This window comes from Lissotriton helveticus, chromosome 3_2 (genome assembly GCF_964261635.1).
Source record: "Lissotriton helveticus chromosome 3_2, aLisHel1.1, whole genome shotgun sequence".
NCBI classification, from domain to species: Eukaryota; Metazoa; Chordata; class Amphibia; order Caudata; family Salamandridae; genus Lissotriton; species Lissotriton helveticus.
In genome coordinates this window covers 493,582,870-493,601,335 of record NC_136062.1, presented here as the reverse complement: position 1 = coordinate 493,601,335, position 18,466 = coordinate 493,582,870, and the positions used below count along the sequence as shown (strand labels likewise).

The window sequence follows — 18,466 nt, the reverse complement described above, 5'->3', positions numbered from 1 at the left end:
GTCTACCCTCCTCCAATTGAAAGAAGAAGTACACTCCATTAAAGAGTTACTCCTCACACACCCCAGACACCCCCACATCAACACCCCTACCACACCTAACACCACTTCCCCCTCACCTCCTACCCGCCCTACCACACAACACTCCACACACCGGACCTCTATCCCCCCTCGCAATACCAACAATCGCAGTAACAACTGCAATCTCGTCACTACCAAGCGCAGTACTCCCCCTTCTCCTCCTAACAACACTTCCTCCTCTCCTCCTACTCGCCTTAACACACATCTCCCCCCACATTGGACTTCTACCCCCTCTTGCAATACCACCAATCGCCCCAGACGCACCTCCAACCCGATCTCTGACCATGACGTACACACCCTTCTCCACTCTTACGACCCGGCTCCCCAAAAGCCACTAGCTACCAACAACATGTCCATCCCAACGATTATATCCAACCCCCTTAGGCAACAAAAAGATAACAACAGAGGCGCTGTCCCCAACAACCTCACTAATGTACCCCTCATTACGGAATCGTCCTCCACCCTATGCACCCCTAGCCTTAAATGCGTACTTCTCAACTGCAGATCGGCCCAAAGACATTCCACGGAGGTCGCCGACCTCATCACGTCCCGGGAACTGGACCTAGCCATTCTGACTGAAACATGGCTGTCTGATTCCTCCACACCTATACTGGATATCCTAGTCCCGCCCAACTACTGTATCATTAGACTTGACAGGGCCATAAAGACAGGCGGTGGAATTGCCTGCATCTACAGAAGCAACCTCTCAGTCTCCAAAGTGACCGTCCCCTCTCTTACTTCCTGTGAATACCTCTGCCTTGATATCATCAGCGAAAGCAAACCGGTATGCTCACTACACATTATATACCACCCACCTGGGGACAATCTCTCCTTCGTCCAACAGCTCATGGATACAATATCAGCCAACTCAGGACGGCAGCACACCCAAATTTTCCTTGGCGACTACAATCTCCACTGGAATGACAGCAAGGACGCAGTGGTAAACAGCCTCAAAAGCTTTCTCAACGCACTTGATCTCAACCAAATATGCAATAACCCGACCCATAAGAGAGGTTCAACCCTTGACCTTATCATCTCCAAAGAGGGCGCTATTCAACTGGAGTCAATCCAACCTTGTGACTGGTCAGATCACCATATTGTCTCCTTCCTCATCAAGGAAAAAATCAGACTTAACTCAGTTCAACCCCCTAAGCACAAAGTGTGGAAAAGAGACTTGAAGAAACTCAATCCAAACTCCCTACCGCCTAACAGCTGCAATCGCCTACTTCCCCCTCCCGGCGTTTCAGACGTTCAACTTCTGACTGACTACTATCTCAATACCATGTCCACAATAATCAATAAGGCGGCGCCCATGCAACTGAAAAGAGTCTCGTCCAAGAAGACTTCCAACCCATGGTATGACGGTAGCCTCAATGAGGATAGACGGGCCATGCGAATGGCAGAACGCACCTGGAGATCAGCCCCTTCTGCAGTGCACCTAAAAAGTCTAAAGATACAGAGAAACGCCTACTTCAGGAAAATAAAACGCTCAAAAAGAAACTTCTTCAGCCTCCAACTCGCCCAAGCTAAAAACTGTCCAAAAAAACTGTTTGAGTTAGTCAGAACACAATGCAAAGAGCAACCCCAGACACCCAGCCCTATGGGCGATACTCCTTCCTGCGAAGACTTCTCTGCCTTCTTTATCCAAAAAACTGAGAGAATAAGAAGCGATCTCCTCAATGACGCTATCCTGTCCTCCAACCCCCGACACACAGCAGTGCCTCAACCAAAGAACAATGCTACTTGGTCAGCCTTTGACACCTACTCCGAAGAAGAAATTGGCAGACTGCTCAACACCTTGAAACCTTCCAATCACCTCTCCGACCCCCTTCCTGCTAACGCTGTAAAGGACTTTTCTCCTTGGCTTCTCCCACTCTGGTCAAAGATTATCAATAGCTCTCTTCAACAAGGATCCATCCCCAACGCCCTCAAAGTAGGGCAAGTCACTCCGCTACTGAAAAAACCAACAGCAGACCCCACTGATCTAAACAATTACCGACCTATTACAAACATTCCCACTCTCGCTAAACTGCTGGAAAAATGTGTACAACAACAACTGACTAAACACATAGATAAGTTTGATCTCCTAAACGCTCATCAGTCAGGCTTCCGAGCAGGGCACAGTACCGAAACTGCCATGACTCACATAGTGGACGATGCCCTCCAAATCCTAGACCAAAACGACACCTGCCTCCTCATCCTTCTGGATCTCTCCGCAGCATTCGATACAGTTAAACATGAGAACTTACTCGAACTGTTAAACACAAGAATGGGCATATCTGGGACTGTTCTAAAATGGTTCACCTCATTCCTACACAACCGGACACAAAGATTCAAAAGCAACAACCTGCTGTCCTCTCCGGTAGCTGTATCGCTAGGCGTCCCTCAAGGATCCTCCCTCTCCCCAACACTGTTCAACCTAGTTATGGAACCTCTCACTACGTTGCTACAGGCATCTAATGTGCACTTTCACATGTATGCCGACGACACCCAACTTTATCTCAAAATACAATCTCCCAAGGACATCATGCTTCTGAACACCACAATCAGAAACACCCAATCCTGGCTTTCTGAGAATCACCTCAAACTCAATGCTCTGAAGACCGAGTTCCTCCTGATCTCACCTCCCGCTAAAATATCCACGGCTCAAACATGGCTTAAGCATTTAACGGCTCTAAATGTACAGCCCATCGTAGTTGATTCCGCAAAATCTTTAGGCATAACACTGGACACCAATCTCAACATGCAGCAGCACATCAGCAAGGCAACCAAAGGAGCGAACTTCCAAATCAATACCCTGAGAAAACTTAAACCCTTCCTTCCTGCCAAAGACTTCCAAACTGCAGTACAATCTATAGTCATCCCGCACATAGATTACGGTAGCACCGCCCTCTGCGGGCTCCCCCTAACTACAACAGCACCCCTAAGAGCATCCCTTAACGCCGCAGCGAGACTCGTCACTGGCTCAAAAAAACACTCGCACATCTCCCCGGACTTTAAATCACTGAAATGGCTACCTTTTGAAGCCAGAATACAACTGAAAATCGCTTGCATGACACACAAGGCTGTGCACCGGAATTCACCCGCCTATCTCACTCAAAAGCTGACAATTTCGGGGGGCTCCCGAACTACTAGAGGCACAAACAATCTTTTGCTGAAACCTCGAAGATTTCGGAAGGTAAAAACTTATAAACGCTCCTTTTCAGGAATGGCACCCAGGATCTGGAACTCACTCCCTCCGGAAACAAGGCTCATCTCCTCCGAAACAATCTTTAAGAGGGAAGTTAAAGCGATCCTCATGGCAAAATACACATGATCTATTGCTCCGTATCACTCATGAATCTGCCTTGCAAGTCCTTCCCGACCCTGGTCTACTGTGCCACCCGTGTTTTCGAATTACTTAACTGTATACGCTCACTCTTTGTATTCTGTTATAATGTGTGATGCACCTGGTTGATTATGTATATTGTTATATCGTTATATTATTGACGCACCTGGTTGACTTTGCACACTTTACCCTCTCCATCTCAACGTTCCTACTACTCTCGCACCTGTGGGACTATACACCCTGCTCACACCTACCTCAACCTAACTGTATACGCTCACTCTTTGTATTTTGTTATAATGTTTGATGCACCTGGTTGATTATGTATATTGTTATATTGTTATATTATTGACGCACCTGGTTGACTTTGCACACTTTACCCTCTCCATCTCAGCGTTCCTTACTACTCTCGCACCTGTGGGACTATACACCCTGCTCACTCCTACCTCAACTGTACCCTCCTTTAAACTCTAATATTCTAAACACGTTTAAGCAGGTATATGCTCCTTATTATTGCACTTTATACTATTGACGCAATTGTCTGTCTACACACTGTGTACCGACACTACCTCACCTGTTACCTACCTCATGTCCTTTATCCCACCTATGTAACTAGCACCTTGTACCTAACTACCTCATATATTACTTTGTATATACGCTTTATTACTTTGTATTTTTACCCCCATGCCCTTGTAAAGCGCTCTGATATCTGCAAAGATCTTGTTCGCGCTATATAAAACTTTCAAAATAAAAATACAATCGATGATCCTCCATAGATCATACCTTACGCCTAAGAGACTCCACCGCATGTATCCGGACTCCTCACATTGCTGCCCCCGCTGTAAAAGAGATGAGGCAGACTTTCTGCATATGTTATGGTCTTGTCCCGGTCTTCAAACCTATTGGGTGGGGGTGTGTCACACACTGAACACAATCACGCAGCTACCGGTCCCAACTGACGCCTTGCACTGCCTTATTGGTCTTCCTAAGCGCTCAGGAGTACAGAAAATACGGCTAAAATTCCTAGACCTGGCTCTTATATTGGCGGTACGAGCTCTAACCATGAGGTGGAAACCCCCCGGGTGTCCCACGATATCCATTTGGCAGGCTGACTTGCTCCAGTGGGGAAGCGCGGAGGGCTTAGCTCTTCGTAGGGAAGAGAGAGGGTTGAGGACCCAGCCTATCTCATTGGAGTGGGAGTCTATGCTGCTTGAATTGAAATCGATGGAGTTAGTACCCACACTGGATGCCCCGACACCATAACGCTATCTAACACCAAGCTGTCCCCGAGTCTCGAACTCTGTGACCTGGACCAGCACTTTATGTTCCTAGGAGGCTAAAACCTGTGGGGTCTACTGTGATTATAATGATTCCTGTTGATTACCTTCGCTGTGAGAGCGGGACTGACCAGAAGGGGGAGTGGGAGGGTTAGGGAGGGGGCGGGGGGGTTGTAGTTACACAGGTTTTAGATGTTTGCTAAAAACATACATGACTGTGTTTGATACTTCTTATATTGTGCCCTTTCAATTTATACTAACAAGATTATTTTGAGCTCTTGATTTTCGGCATTATAATTTACAGAGAATAATTTACGCCGCATATATATACGACATATGCAATGTAACTGTTATAAAAGGAAAAAGACTGCCTCTGTATAATTTTATTGCCTTGTATACGATAATGAAGTCATCAATATAGTCTGTTAAAAAAAGAAATACAAGCCCCGCCCCCTCGCAGACATCGTCAAAGCCCATGGACTCAACATTACATCGTATGCCAACTACACCCAGCTCACCCTCTCGTTCAACGAGGACCCTTCCAACATTAGAACCAACTTATGCATTGCCATGATCGACTGGATGAGAAACAGCTGCCGCAAACTCACCTCTGACAAAATAGAAGTACTGAACACATCACACTGACTGACCACACACGCACACAACCTCTGCATAATCCTGGACAGCCAACTGACCATGAAATGACAAGTCAACGCAGTCGCCTCCCCCTGCTTCCACACACAGAATCTTCAGATGGACCCAGAAAACATCAGAAAGTCCATTACACAAGCCCTTGTCTTCGGTCACCTCGAATACAACAACGCTCTCTACACCGGAATCCACACCCAGCTCCTCAGAAAACTCTAGATCATGCAGAATGCTGCAGGCAGACTCATCCTGAACCTCCCCAAATGGACCTACAGCTCTCCCCACCTCAGACAGATCCACTAGCTCCACATCCAGAAGAGATGCCAGCTCAAGATGCTCACACACGCCTACAAAGCTCTCCATGACCAGGGACCATCCTACATCAACCTTTGGCTGAACTTGCATCTACCCTCAGGACACCTGCACTCTGCTTCACTCGTCCTCGTACACGTTCATCGCAGCGGGGGCTGTTCCTTCTCCTACATCGCTACCAAGACCTGGAATGACCTTCCCCTCCACCTCCGAATGGCACCCTCCCTGGAGGACTTCCGAAATAGACTCGAGACCTGGTATTTTGGCACAGATGCAGCTACCTCAGGGTCCAGATACCCTAGGGGTGATGGCACTGAGCTATAAAAATTCTGATTGACTGAGCACATTTAGTGTAAGCCCATGTGGGGCTCTCTCACCCTGAACTCACTCAGTGCAGGCCTGAAGAACACGCAACACCAGCACATGATGATATAACGAAACCTGCCCTCTTGGCACGGTTGACGGGTCCTCATGTTTTTCACAGGGTCGAGGGGGCGGGATTTACAGTAAGGAACTTTAGCAGTGGATAGCATATGCACCCGGGTGACGTACCGTTCATTGGTGGAGATGTTCAGGTGATGGTGGAAGTCGAGAAGGACCTCTTTGAAGAAGCGCAGGCGCCGCTGCTCCGCCTCCTGGCAGGTTTCGAACACTTGCTCCATGTCCTCCATGTATCGCGGATTGTAGCGGTTCAGCTCCTCCAGCATCTTCTCATAACGGTCCTTACACTGCGAGGAGAGAGAGTCAGAACCAGGTAAAGACACAGCAAGGTACTGTAAGTGTCTGCACCTCCCTAAAGCCCTAGAAGAGCACGTTAATTTATATTAAGGAAACGCACAGCATTCCCACTGCACCAGCATGCCAAAACACACACACCCTCCCTACCACCATGGAACAACATTTACACTGTTCCTGCAACCATGGAAGCACACATGGTTTTATCGAAAAGACACTTGTACCCTCCATGGGAGCACACACCGGTTATCTGAAGGACAAACGCACCCTCAACACCCTAAGGAAAATCAAGCCATTCCTACCGCCTGAGGACACCCAGTCAGCAGTCCAATCCCTAGTTATCTCACACTCACCAAATAGGGGTGCACAAGGCATACACCCTCGGCGGCAGAGCCAAGCTCTAGGGTCTTAATCCAGGTAAACAGGGAGACCCTCAGTGGACATGTATGATTGTCCTGCTCACTGAGGTAGGGTCTAGAAACCATACATTAGCTTTTGAGTGACTTGACTGGAGATTAGCATAAGGCATGGGAAGCAGTCACTCGTGAGGCATGCAGGAGACTGCCCGTCCCAACAGAGTGTCCTCCAGCTAGACCAGTGTGTGCTTCCATTGAGGGTGCGCTGGTCCTTCAGATAGACCGGTGTGCCAATCATCAGCTCAGCACCCTACGGAAAGTCAAGCCATTCTTAGTTCCTGAGGACATCCAGTCTGCAGTCCAATTCCTAGTTATCTCACAATTGGAATATGGTTTGGGCACCCTAGCTGGCCTTAATAAACTTAGATTGGCTCTGCTTAGAGCCACTCTTAACGCTTGGGCCAGACTCATCACTGGCTCCAGAAAACCGGCCCAGATCACTCCGGACTTAATTCAGCTTAACTGGCTATCCATTGAAGCGAGGATTCATTTCAAGATGTAATGGATAGCTTTGTGCATCCGGCATTCTAACACCCTCGTCTACCTAGCGAATAAACTTGAGCTATCGGGCTTGAGTCAGAACTTAAGGAGCTCCAATACTCTACTTTTGAAACCACCCAAATTCAATAAGAAAAGAAAATACAACGATGCTTTCTTTGGTCTTGCTCCAAGAATTTGGAACGCTCTTCCTCCAGAGATCAGATCCAAACCATCGACTACCTCATTCAAAAAACATGTCAAGTGGCTCCTACTGAATAAACATCTACAGCAATAGGCGTTTTCCCATCTTTAATCCACTTCCATCGCCAGCTGGACCGTCTTTTTACTGTCACTCAAAAATGTGTATGTTTCTCTTCACAGGTCCCTTTTGATGTACTGACTGCTGTAACCTTTTTTTTTAGGTACTTCTTCTGTTCTATTTTGTACTGTACCCATGTTTTAAACCTCTCATCATTTACCCTCCTTTGTACAGCACTCGGATACCCTTTGTGGGTCATGTTCTTGCTTTATAAAACTTAAAACAAAAAAAAGTTAAAAAAAGATTGGATCAGCCTATCAATTAGAGGTGATAAAAGTCTGGCCTGAGTGGTCAGCTGTTGTTCAAGACTGGTCTATGACAGAAGAGGCGGCCACACCAGGTCTGTCCAAAGGAAGTCAGCCGCGACCCACGGTGTGAAGGAAAGATAAGACACTTGCTCACTGCGTCTGGGACTTGGGGAAGTTTTCTCTTTGGCTGATGGATTCTGCTGCAAAGAGGAATGTGCCAAGACCCGCTGTTTCTGTAAGGCTGGTTGAGCTGGAGGTTTGAACAAGGAAATTGCAGACAGCTGCGCAAGGAGGAAAGGAACCCTGCAGCACATCAAGGGAGCCACCGAAGGGGAAGCTTGCAGCACATCGAGGGAGTCACAGAAGGGAACCCTGCAGCACATCAAGGGAGCCACCGAAGGGGAAGCTTGCAGCACATCGAGGGAGTCACAGAAGGGAACCCTGCAGCACATCAAGGGAGCCACCGAAGGGGAAGCTTGCAGCACATCGAGGGAGTCACAGAAGGGAACCCTGCAGCACATCAAGGGAGCCACCGAAGGGGAAGCTTGCAGCACATCGAGGGAGTCACAGAAGGGAACCCTGCAGCACATCAAGGGAGCCACCGAAGGGGAAGCTTGCAGCACATCGAGGGAGTCACAGAAGGGAACCCTGCAGCACATCAAGGGAGCTGGTGTGGAAATGAAGCTTGCAGCACATCAAGGGAGCCACCGAAGGGGAAGCTTGCAGCACATTGAGGGAGTCACAGAAGGGAACCCTGCAGCACATCAAGGGAGCTGGTGTGGAAATGAAGCTTGCAGCACATCAAGGGAGCCACAGAAGGGGAAGCTTGCAGCACATCGAGGGAGTCACAGAAGGGAACCCTGCAGCACATCAAGGGAGCCACCGAAGGGGAAGCTTGCAGCACATCGAGGGAGTCACAGAAGGGAACCCTGCAGCACATCAAGGGAGCCACCGAAGGGGAAACTTGCAGCACATCGAGGGAGTCACAGAAGGGAACCCTGCAGCACATCAAGGGAGCTGGTGTGGAAATGAATCTTGCAGCACATCAAGGGAGCCACAGAAGGGGAAGCTTGCAGCACATCGAGGGAGTCAAAGAAGAGTAAGCTTGCAGCACATCAAGGGAGCTGGTGTGGAAAGGAAGCTTGCAGCACATCAAGGGAGCCACAGAAGGGGAAGCTTGCAGCACATCGAGGGAGTCACAGAAGAGTAAGCTTGCAGCACATCAAGGGAGCTGGTGTGGAAAGGAAGCTTGCAGCACATTAAGGGAGCCACAGAAGAGTAAGCTTGCAGCACATCAAGGGAGCTGGTGTGGAAAGGAAGCTTGCAGCACATCAAGGGAGCCACAGAAGGGGAAGCTTGCAGCACATCAAGGGAGCCACAGAAGGGGAAGCTTGCAGCACATCAAGGGAGCTGGTGTGGAAAAGAAGCTTGCAGCACATCAAGGGAGCCACAGAGGGTAAGCTTCCAGCACATCAAGGGAGCCACAGAAGGGGAAGCTTGCAGCACATCAAGGGAGCTGGTGTGGAAAGGAAGCTTGCAGCACATCGCGGGAGCCACAGAAGGGGAAGCTTGCAGCACATCGAGGGAGTCACAGAAGGGAACCCTGCAGCACATCAAGGGAGCTGGTGTGGCAATGAAGCTTGCAGCACATCAAGGGAGCCACAGAAGGGGAAGCTTGCAGCACATCAAGGGAGCTGGTGTGGAAATGAAGCTTGCAGCACATCGAGGGAGCCACCGAAGGGGAAGCTTGCAGCACATCGAGGGAGTCACAGAAGGGAACCCTGCAGCACATCAAGGGAGCTGGTGTGGAAATGAAGCTTGCAGCACATCAAGGGACCCACAGAAGGGGAAGCTTGCAGCACATCAAGGGAGCTGGTGTGGAAATGAAGCTTGCAGCACATCAAGGGAGCCACCGAAGGGGAAGCTTGCAGCACATCGAGGGAGTCACAGAAGGGAACCCTGCAGCACATCAAGGGAACTGGTGTGGAAATGAAGCTTGCAGCACATCAAGGGAGCCACAGAAGGGGAAGCTTGCAGCACATCAAGGGAGCTGGTGTGGAAATGAAGCTTGCAGCACATCGAGGGAGCCACCGAAGGGGAAGCTTGCAGCACATCGAGGGAGTCACAGAAGGGAACCCTGCAGCACATCAAGGGAGCTGGTGTGGAAATGAAGCTTGCAGCACATCAAGGGAGCCACAGAAGGGGAAGCTTGCAGCACATCAAGGGAGCTGGTGTGGAAATGAAGCTTGCAGCACATCGAGGGAGCCACCGAAGGGGAAGCTTGCAGCACATCGAGGGAGTCACAGAAGGGAACCCTGCAGCACATCAAGGAAGCTGGTGTGGAAATGAAGCTTGCAGCACATCAAGGGAGCCATAGAAAGGGAAGCTTGCAGCGCATCAAGGGAGCCACCGAAGGGGAAGCTTGAATCTAGTCCTCGAAGGTGAAATCACGTCCCCCCCCAGAAACTCCTCCCTGCGCTGTGGAAGCCTGTACAAGTTGTAGCTGTGAATAGAGGCCACTGAAACATGCCCCTACCTTTCTTTTTGTCATCTCTAGGGGCATCAGGGTGAACTGGCACTCTGTCCAGTACTACCCTCTTACATCTAGCCAGTGCCTACTGGACCTACTCATGGAGGCCGCAGACGCTGCACCAGTAGAATGAGTATTTGACCCTCGGGGATTCCACACACTTCTTTCTTAGCGGTATCGTGAGGCTGCTGGTGGATTGTACGGCACTCCGCCTCCACACTTTTACTACATCACTCCAGTATGAGTCAAAGGGAGAAGTTTATAGTCCTCCGTTGAAGACCGGTACTACCTGTTCACCCCTGTAAGGTGTAGGTACAGACATTGGCTATAACCCCTCTGCAGGTTCTCTACAGAAGCCACCTATGGAACGTCAAACCCACTCACTCAGCCCCAGTTTTGAGACTAGAAGTCAGTGACTGATGTGCAGAGCTAGTGGCGGAGTTGTAGGTTCTGGGGACTCCCTTGCAGTTAGTGTCTTTGTAGAGGCAACCTGTAGGGTGTTTGAAATGAGCCTTACAGGGTCAGTTCCTACACTGCAGCCTTGCAGACGAGGGTCTAGTAGCAGATATGTGTAAGGGGAGGATGAAGTGTGTGGGTGTCTGAGCGGGCATGTTTAGGTTTGATACTCTGAATACTCCCAGACTTAATTTAAGCGGGTCATTGCATGGTAGATGTAAACTCGTGCTGCAGTGTGATGGGTAGTGTGAGTGTGTACGAGGTCACGCGTACACGGGGATTTACACCTGGTCTCCAGGTAACAGGTTCATCCTTTGCTAGATAAAAACTCATGCAGCAGTTTGTGCCAGTGCGTGTATATATGGGAGAGTATGTGAGAAAATATTTGTCTCTCTAATGTGGGATACTTTGTATACCCCCTGTCTCGGGTAACCGGTTCACAGGGTTCCAGAAGTAAACTTGTGCCGGAGAGTGAGTGGGTGGGCATGACAGCGTGAAAAGCTGTATTAATTATGTGTGATACTTTGTCTCTGGTCCTAGATGTAAACTCTTGCTGCAGAGAACGATGTGTGAGTGAGACCGAGTGAGTGCCCGTGTGAGAGTGTCTGTCTGCGTGTTATGTGGGATGCTTTAAATACCCCCCAGTCTTGGGTACCAGGTTCATTGGGTCTAGGAAGTAAACCTGTTCTGGAGAGGAAGTGTGAGTGAGTGAGTTGTGCGGTATACTTTGGCTACCTCCACCCCCAGTCTGAGGTAACAGGTTCAAAAGGTTCCAGAAGTAAACCTGTGTGAGAGAGAGAGAGAGTGAGTGAGTGAGTGAGTGAGTGAGTGAGTGAGTGTGCATGCGAGTGTGAGAGTGTTTGGTAGTTATGTGGGATAATTTGGATACCCCCAGTGTCGGGTAACACAAGTTTACTTCTGGAACCCAATGAACCTGTTACCCGACACTGGGGGTATCCATATTATCCCACATAACTACCAAACACTCTCACAGGAAACAGAATTAACTTAATCAGGCACTCCAGGAGGAGGCCAGGCCCTGACTGTGATCAGGGGAGGCTGACACCTGCCAATGAGGTGGCTTTAGACCTGAGAAGGTTCACAAGGACAGAAGAATGGAGGAGGGAGAACACTTCAGGACAGGGTAGATACATCCCAAGGCCCCCCTGTCCCTGGGGAGGAGTGCTGGAGCCGGGGGAGTCAAGGCAGGCACAGGCTTCCCTGGGTCTGTCCTGCATGGAGTTGGGGGGGCTTGGGATGAAGCCTGAGGACTCCACCTGACCCTGGAGAGGGATACTGCAGGTCCACTCTCTGGAATCAAGACCCATCCCAGTAGTGGCATCATCTGGGGTAAACTGGACCAGTGGACTGGTCTCCAGTCACCTTGTCGAGGCGGCACCAATCGCACACTACGAGCCTGTCTCCCTACCACAACACTGTGGTACTTTAGGGAACACAACCCAGCTACAAGATCTACAGTGCCAGTGCCACCCGTGCGGGCGAGCGCTGGATGCAGAGTTGTGTAGTCTTGTACAGGCTCTTGAGAGCCACTGGCTATGAGGAGCTGCATTGTGACATTTAATGACAAACTCATTTTGTGATTTTCACAGTTTACAAAACTCTTGCCCCAGGGTTTCCCCTTTGTGTTAGATCAAGGGTAACAACTGTTGTAAGTGCCTTTAATATACACAATCTCCTTCCCAGTTGTATCTTGTTCACTCTGTGATGTCACTTTAAACATGAGGACACCTGATGAACCCCATCTTGGGGCTCCCCTGAAATCCCAGCATCTGCAGGACCGGGTTTCAAGTCTCTCTTCGAACCCACAGCCTGGCCCCACACACCCTCACTTTCCAGGTCTTCCAGTCATACACCCATCATCATGTCTCCATCTCCTATCACCGTCTTTACTCTTGGCCCCCACACCTGGGCCCACCTGGCACTCCTGCATACACCCAGCCATTCACCCATTCTTCCCCAATAGCTTCTCACCTGTTGCCTGCACCCTACCCCTCCCCGCTCACCTTCTCGGCCTCCTGGCCGCAGCGCTCCACGCGGTCCTGCAGTTTGCGCAGCTGTTCCTGCGACACGGAGGCGTCTGCCTTGGAGTGGTTCTCGCGGGTCACTGCCGTCTTCTCATCCTTCCGGGCCGCGTGGTAGCTCTTCTTCGCAGCTTCCACCTGTTCAAGAAAGGGATCGAGTGAGAAACGCAGAGGACAAAGACCCCCAAATTGGTGCATCTTACTGGGCAGAATCCTGCTCCAGGGGTCTTCTGGAGACCACCAGGGCCCTCTACAGACCACCAGGAACTTGCCCAAGGGTTCTTTAAAAGGCCAGTGGGGCCCTCTACAGACCACCAGGAACTTGCCCAAGGGTTCTTTAAAAGGCCAGTGGGCCCTCTACAGACCACCAGGAACTTGCCCAAGGGTTCTTTAAAAGGCCAGTGGGGCCCTCTACAGACCACCAGGAACTTGCCCAAGGGGCCTTCTGGAGACCCCCAGGATGCTGCACCAAGAAGAGAGTATCACTGGTGGGTTCTGCCACTGGACCCAAGCCCACCTACCACATGAGGCCCCATGGTCTGACATTTCTGCCCCTTCCTGCTGTCTTTTAATGAAATAGTGGACTGTAGCCCCATGAGTGAATCCATCGAAGCAGCAGATATCTGCGTAGTGTGGGGATCACATGGGCGGGCCCTGCCCCACGAGTTAAACCTACTCCAGTGACACAGGTTCCTGCCCTGTAAGCCCAGACCCCTCTGCGGACAGGAGTTTCCTGCCCAGCGAGCGACATCAACAATCTTCGCCGCTCCAGATATCGCACATCATGATATGGAATGCAACAGCCGTGGACATCCCAGGCCACCGTCCCCTCCATGCACTGCTTGTGGTCATGTTGTAAGCGTGACCTTTGAGGATGTCGGTCTGGCTCCCAGTCCACACATGTGCAGGGGCCAAAGTGAAATGTTCAGACCTTGTCCTCCCTGCCACAAAACGTATAAACACTGAATACAGTCCCCCTGGTCCTTGCTCCCTCCGCCCCTCCGCCCCTGGGGCCCTTGCTCCCTCCGCCCCCTGGTCCTTGCTCCCTCCGCCCCTGGGGCCCTTGCTCCCTCCTCCCCTGGGGCCCTTGCTCCCTCCTCCCCTGGGGCCCTTGCTCCCTCCTCCCCAGGGGCCCTTGCTCCCTCCTCCCCTGGTCCTTGCTCCCTCCGCCCCTGGGGCCCTTGCTCCCTCCTCCCCTGGGGCCCTTGCTCCCTCCGCCCCTGGGGCCCTTGCTCCCTCCTCCCCTGGGGCCCTTGCTCCCTCCTCCCCAGGGGCCCTTGCTCCCTCCTCCCCTGGGGCCCACGCTCCCTCCTCCCCTGGGGCCCTTGCTCCCTCCTCCCCTGGGGCCCTTGCTCCCTCCTCCCCTGGGGCCCTTGCTCCCTCCTCCCCTGGGGCCCTTGCTCCCTCCTCCTCCCCTGGTCCTTGCTCCCTCCTCCCCTGGGGCCCTTCCTCCCTCCTCCCCAGGGGCCCTTGCTCCCTCCGCCCCTGGGGTCCTTGCTCCCTCCGCCCCTGGGGTCCTTGCTCCCTCCGCCCCTGGGGCCCTTGCTCCCTCCGCCCCTGGGGCCCTTGCTCCCTCCTCCCCTGGGGCCCTTGCTCCCTCCGCCCCTGGGGTCCTTGCTCCCTCCGCCCCTGGGGTCCTTGCTCCCTCCGCCCCTGGGGCCCTTGCTCCCTCCGCCCCTGGGGTCCTTGCTCCCTCCTCCTCCCCTGGTCCTTGCTCCCTCCCCCCCTGGGGCCCTTGCTCCCTCCTCCCCTGGGGCCCTTGCTCCCTCCGCCCCTGGGGTCCTTGCTCCCTCCTCCTCCCCTGGTCCTTGCTCCCTCCTCCCCAGGGGCCCTTGCTCCCTCCTCCCCTGGGGCCCTTGCTCCCTCCTCCCCTGGGGCCCTTGCTCCCTCCGCCCCTGGGGTCCTTGCTCCCTCCGCCCCTGGGGTCCTTGCTCCCTCCGCCCCTGGGGCCCTTGCTCCCTCCGCCCCTGGGGCCCTTGCTCCCTCCGCCCCTGGGGCCCTTGCTCCCTCCGCCCCTGGGGCCCTTGCTCCCTCCTCCCCTGGGGCCCTTCCTCCCTCCTCCCCAGGGGCCCTTGCTCCCTCCTCCCCTGGGGCCCTTGCTCCCTCCGCCCCTGGGGTCCTTGCTCCCTCCGCCCCTGGGGCCCTTGCTCCCTCCGCCCCTGGGGCCCTTGCTCCCTCCTCCCCTGGGGCCCTTGCTCCCTCCTCCTCCCCTGGGGCCCTTGCTCCCTCCTCCCCAGGGGCCCTTGCTCCCTCCTCCTCCCCTGGCCCTTGCTCCCTCCTCCCCCCCTGGGGCCCTTGCTCCCTCCTTCCCTGGGGCCCTTGCTCCCTCCGCCCCTGGGGTCCTTGCTCCCTCCGCCCCTGGGGCCCTTGCTCCCTCCTCCCCTGGGGCCCTTCCTCCCTCCTCCCCAGGGGCCCTTGCTCCCTCCTCCCCTGGGGCCCTTGCTCCCTCCTCCCCTGGGGCCCTTGCTCCCTCCTCCTCCCCTGGGGCCCTTGCTCCCTCCTCCCCTGGGGCCCTTGCTCCCTCCTCCTCCCCTGGGGCCCTTGCTCCCTCCTCCTCCCCTGGGGCCCTTGCTCCCTCCTCCCCCCCTGGGGCCCTTGCTCCCTCCTCCCCTGGGGCCCTTGCTCCCTCCTCCTCCCCTGGCCCTTGCTCCCTCCTCCCCCCCTGGGGCCCTTGCTCCCTCCTTCCCTGGGGCCCTTGCTCCCTCCTCCTCCCCTGGCCCTTGCTCCCTCCTCCCCCCCTGGGGCCCTTGCTCCCTCCTTCCCTGGGGCCCTTGCTCCCTCCTCCTCCCCTGGGGCCCTTGCTCCCTCCTCCTCCCCTGGGGCCCTTGCTCCCTCCTCCTCCCCTGGGGCCCTTGCTCCCTCCTCCTCCCCTGGGGCCCTTGCTCCCTCCTCCCCCCCCTGGGGCCCTTGCTCCCTCCTCCCCTGGGGCCCTTGCTCCCTCCTCCCCTGGGGCCCTTGCTCCCTCCTCCCCTGGGGCCCTTGCTCCCTCCTCCCCTGGGGCCCTTGCTCCCTCCTCCCCAGGGGCCCTTGCTCCCTCCGCCCCTGGGGCCCTTGCTCCCTCCTCCCCAGGGGCCCTTGCTCCCTCCTCCCCTGGGGCCCTTGCTCCCTCCTCCCCGGTTCCTTGCTCCCTCCTCCCCTGGTCCTTGCTCCCTCCTCCCCTGAGGCCCTTGCTCCCTCCGCCCCTGGGGCCCTTGCTCCCTCCTCCTCCCCTGGGGCCCTTGCTCCCTCCTCCTCCCCTGGGGCCCTTGCTCCCTCCTCCTCCCCTGGGGCCCTTGCTCCCTCCTCCTCCCCTGGGGCCCTTGCTCCCTCCTCCTCCCCTGGGGCCCTTGCTCCCTCCTCCCCTGGTCCTTGCCCCCTCCTCCCTGGGGCCCTTGCTCCCTCCTCCCCTGGGGCCCTTGCTCCCTCCTTCCCTGGGGCCCTTGCTCCCTCCTCCCCTGGGGCCCTTGCTCCCTCCTCCCCTGGTCCTTGCTCCCTCCTTCCCTGGGGCCCTTGCTCCCTCCTCCCCTGGTCCTTGCTCCCTCCTCCTCCCCTGGGGCCCTTGCTCCCTCCTCCCCTGGTCCTTGCTCCCTCCTTCCCTGGGGCCCTTGCTCCCTCCTCCCCTGGTCCTTGCTCCCTCCTCCTCCCCTGGTCCTTGCTCCCTCCTCCTCCCCTGGGGTCCTTGCTCCCTCCTCCTCCCCTGGTCCTTGCTTCCTCCTCCCCTGGTCCTTGCTTCCTCCTCCCCTCGTCCTTGCTCCCTCCTCCCCTGGTCCTTGCTCCCTCCTCCCCTGGTCCTTGCTCCCTCCTCCCCTGGTCCTTGCTCCCTCCTCCCCTGGCCCTTGCTCCCTCCTCCCCTGGCCCTTGCTCCCTCCTCCCCTGGCCCTTGCTCCCTCCTCCCCTGGCCCTTGCTCCCTCCTCCCCTGGCCCTTGCTCCCTCCTCCCCCGGTCCTTGCTCCCTCCTCCCCTGGGGTCCTGGCTCCCTCCTCCCCTGGGGCCCTTGCTCCCTCCTCCCCTGGTCCTTGCTTCCTCCTCCCCTGGTCCTTGCTCCCTCCTCCCCTGGTCCTTGCTCCCTCCTCCCCTGGTCCTTGCTCCCTCCTCCCCTGGTCCTTGCTCCCTCCTCCCCTGGTCCTTGCTCCCTCCTCCCCTGGCCCTTGCTCCCTCCTCCCCTGGCCCTTGCTCCCTCCTCCCCTGGCCCTTGCTCCCTCCTCCCCCGGTCCTTGCTCCCTCCTCCCCTGGGGTCCTGGCTCCCTCCTCCCCTGGGGCCCTTGCTCCCTCCTCCCCTGGTCCTTGCTTCCTCCTCCCCTGGTCCTTGCTCCCTCCTCCCCTGGTCCTTGCTCCCTCCTCCCCTGGTCCTTGCTCCCTCCTCCCCTGGTCCTTGCTCCCTCCTCCCCTGGTCCTTGCTCCCTCCTCCCCTGGTCCTTGCTCCCTCCTCCCCTGGGGTCCTTGCTCCCTCCTCCCCTGGGGCCCTTGCTCCCTCCTCCCCTGGGGTCCTTGCTCCCTCCTCCCCTGGGGTCCTTGCTCCCTCCTCCCCTGGTCCTTGCTCCCTCCTCCCCTGGTCCTTGCTCCCTCCTCCCCTGGTCCTTGCTCCCTCCTCCCCTGGGGCCCTTGCTCCCTCCTCCCCTGGGGTCCTTGCTCCCTCCTCCCCTGGTCCTTGCTCCCTCCTCCCCTGGTCCTTGCTCCCTCCTCCCCTGGTCCTTGCTCCCTCCTTCCCTGGTCCTGGCTCCCTCCTCCCCTTGGGGTCCTGGCTCCCTCCTCCCCTGGGGCCCTTGCTCCCTCCTCCCCTGGGGTCCTGGCTCCCTCCTCCCCTGGTCCTTGCTCTCTTCCTGTGCCCAGGGATACTCACATCTTTCAGCTTCTTCACCCAGGGCTTCTGCGCCTTGCTGAATCCGTCCTCTGCTTCTTTGGCCTCCTTGAAGTCGCCCAAGAGCTGCTTGTGGAAGGCGTCCTTCTGCCAGGTGCGCACCTTCTCGCTGTCCTCGCCAGCCAGGTGGTCCCGCAGCTCCTGGTGGATCTCGCTCAGTTTATCCGCCGCCGTCATGAAGGAGTGCCAGGCCTTCTCCAGGGTGCCATACTGGGGGCCTGCAGGAAGATGGTGAAGAAGAAGAGAGCTCATGAGCTGGAGATAAGAAAACTACCCTAGTTTCATCTAAAGGGCAGCGACAAAATGGAACCACCACTGCAAGGTCTTCACTAGAGAGGAAACTATTGAAGCAAGTCCACAGCTGAGGAAACTGTCCCAGACAACCAAGTAACCACAGCTTATCCGCTAGAGAGGAAGTCATTTAAGCCTCTCTAGAGCCCACTGTCTCAAAGTGTGCACCATCGGCAAACCCGTCTCAAAAGAACCACCTCGGATGGAGCCAGCATCTCAGCACCCTCACAATGGATAAAACATCTCATGGTAACCTCTACAGCAGCACACCAACTGAAGAAACACCCTAAGCACAGCCACAAAACCCCCAAGAGCAAATCAAGCTTAGTATCAACCAAGGAAGAAAGAAATATCAACAACCCTCGCTGGAACACAACATCCCACATGTGAACCATGGAAGAAACTGCCAGAATCAACCCACTCCAGAACAAAACATCTCCACATGTGAACCATGGAAGAAACTGCCAGAATC

General features: G+C 54.9%; 1 protein-coding gene across 7 annotated transcripts in view; it reads right to left on the bottom strand.

Annotated features, from left to right (window-relative positions):
• PACSIN3 (protein kinase C and casein kinase substrate in neurons 3) overlaps positions 1-18,466 on the bottom strand; it is a 270,679-nt gene that overhangs the window by 100,155 nt on the left and 152,058 nt on the right. For all 7 annotated transcript variants that reach the window (XM_078684475.1, XM_078684479.1, XM_078684473.1 and 4 more), the window contains 3 exons: positions 17,686-17,921; positions 12,849-13,004; positions 6,193-6,368 (listed from right to left, as the gene is read on the bottom strand). In XM_078684475.1, coding sequence (XP_078540601.1) covers positions 6,193-6,368; positions 12,849-13,004; positions 17,686-17,921 — 568 coding nt within the window. The remainder of the gene's footprint in view (positions 1-6,192; positions 6,369-12,848; positions 13,005-17,685; positions 17,922-18,466) is intronic.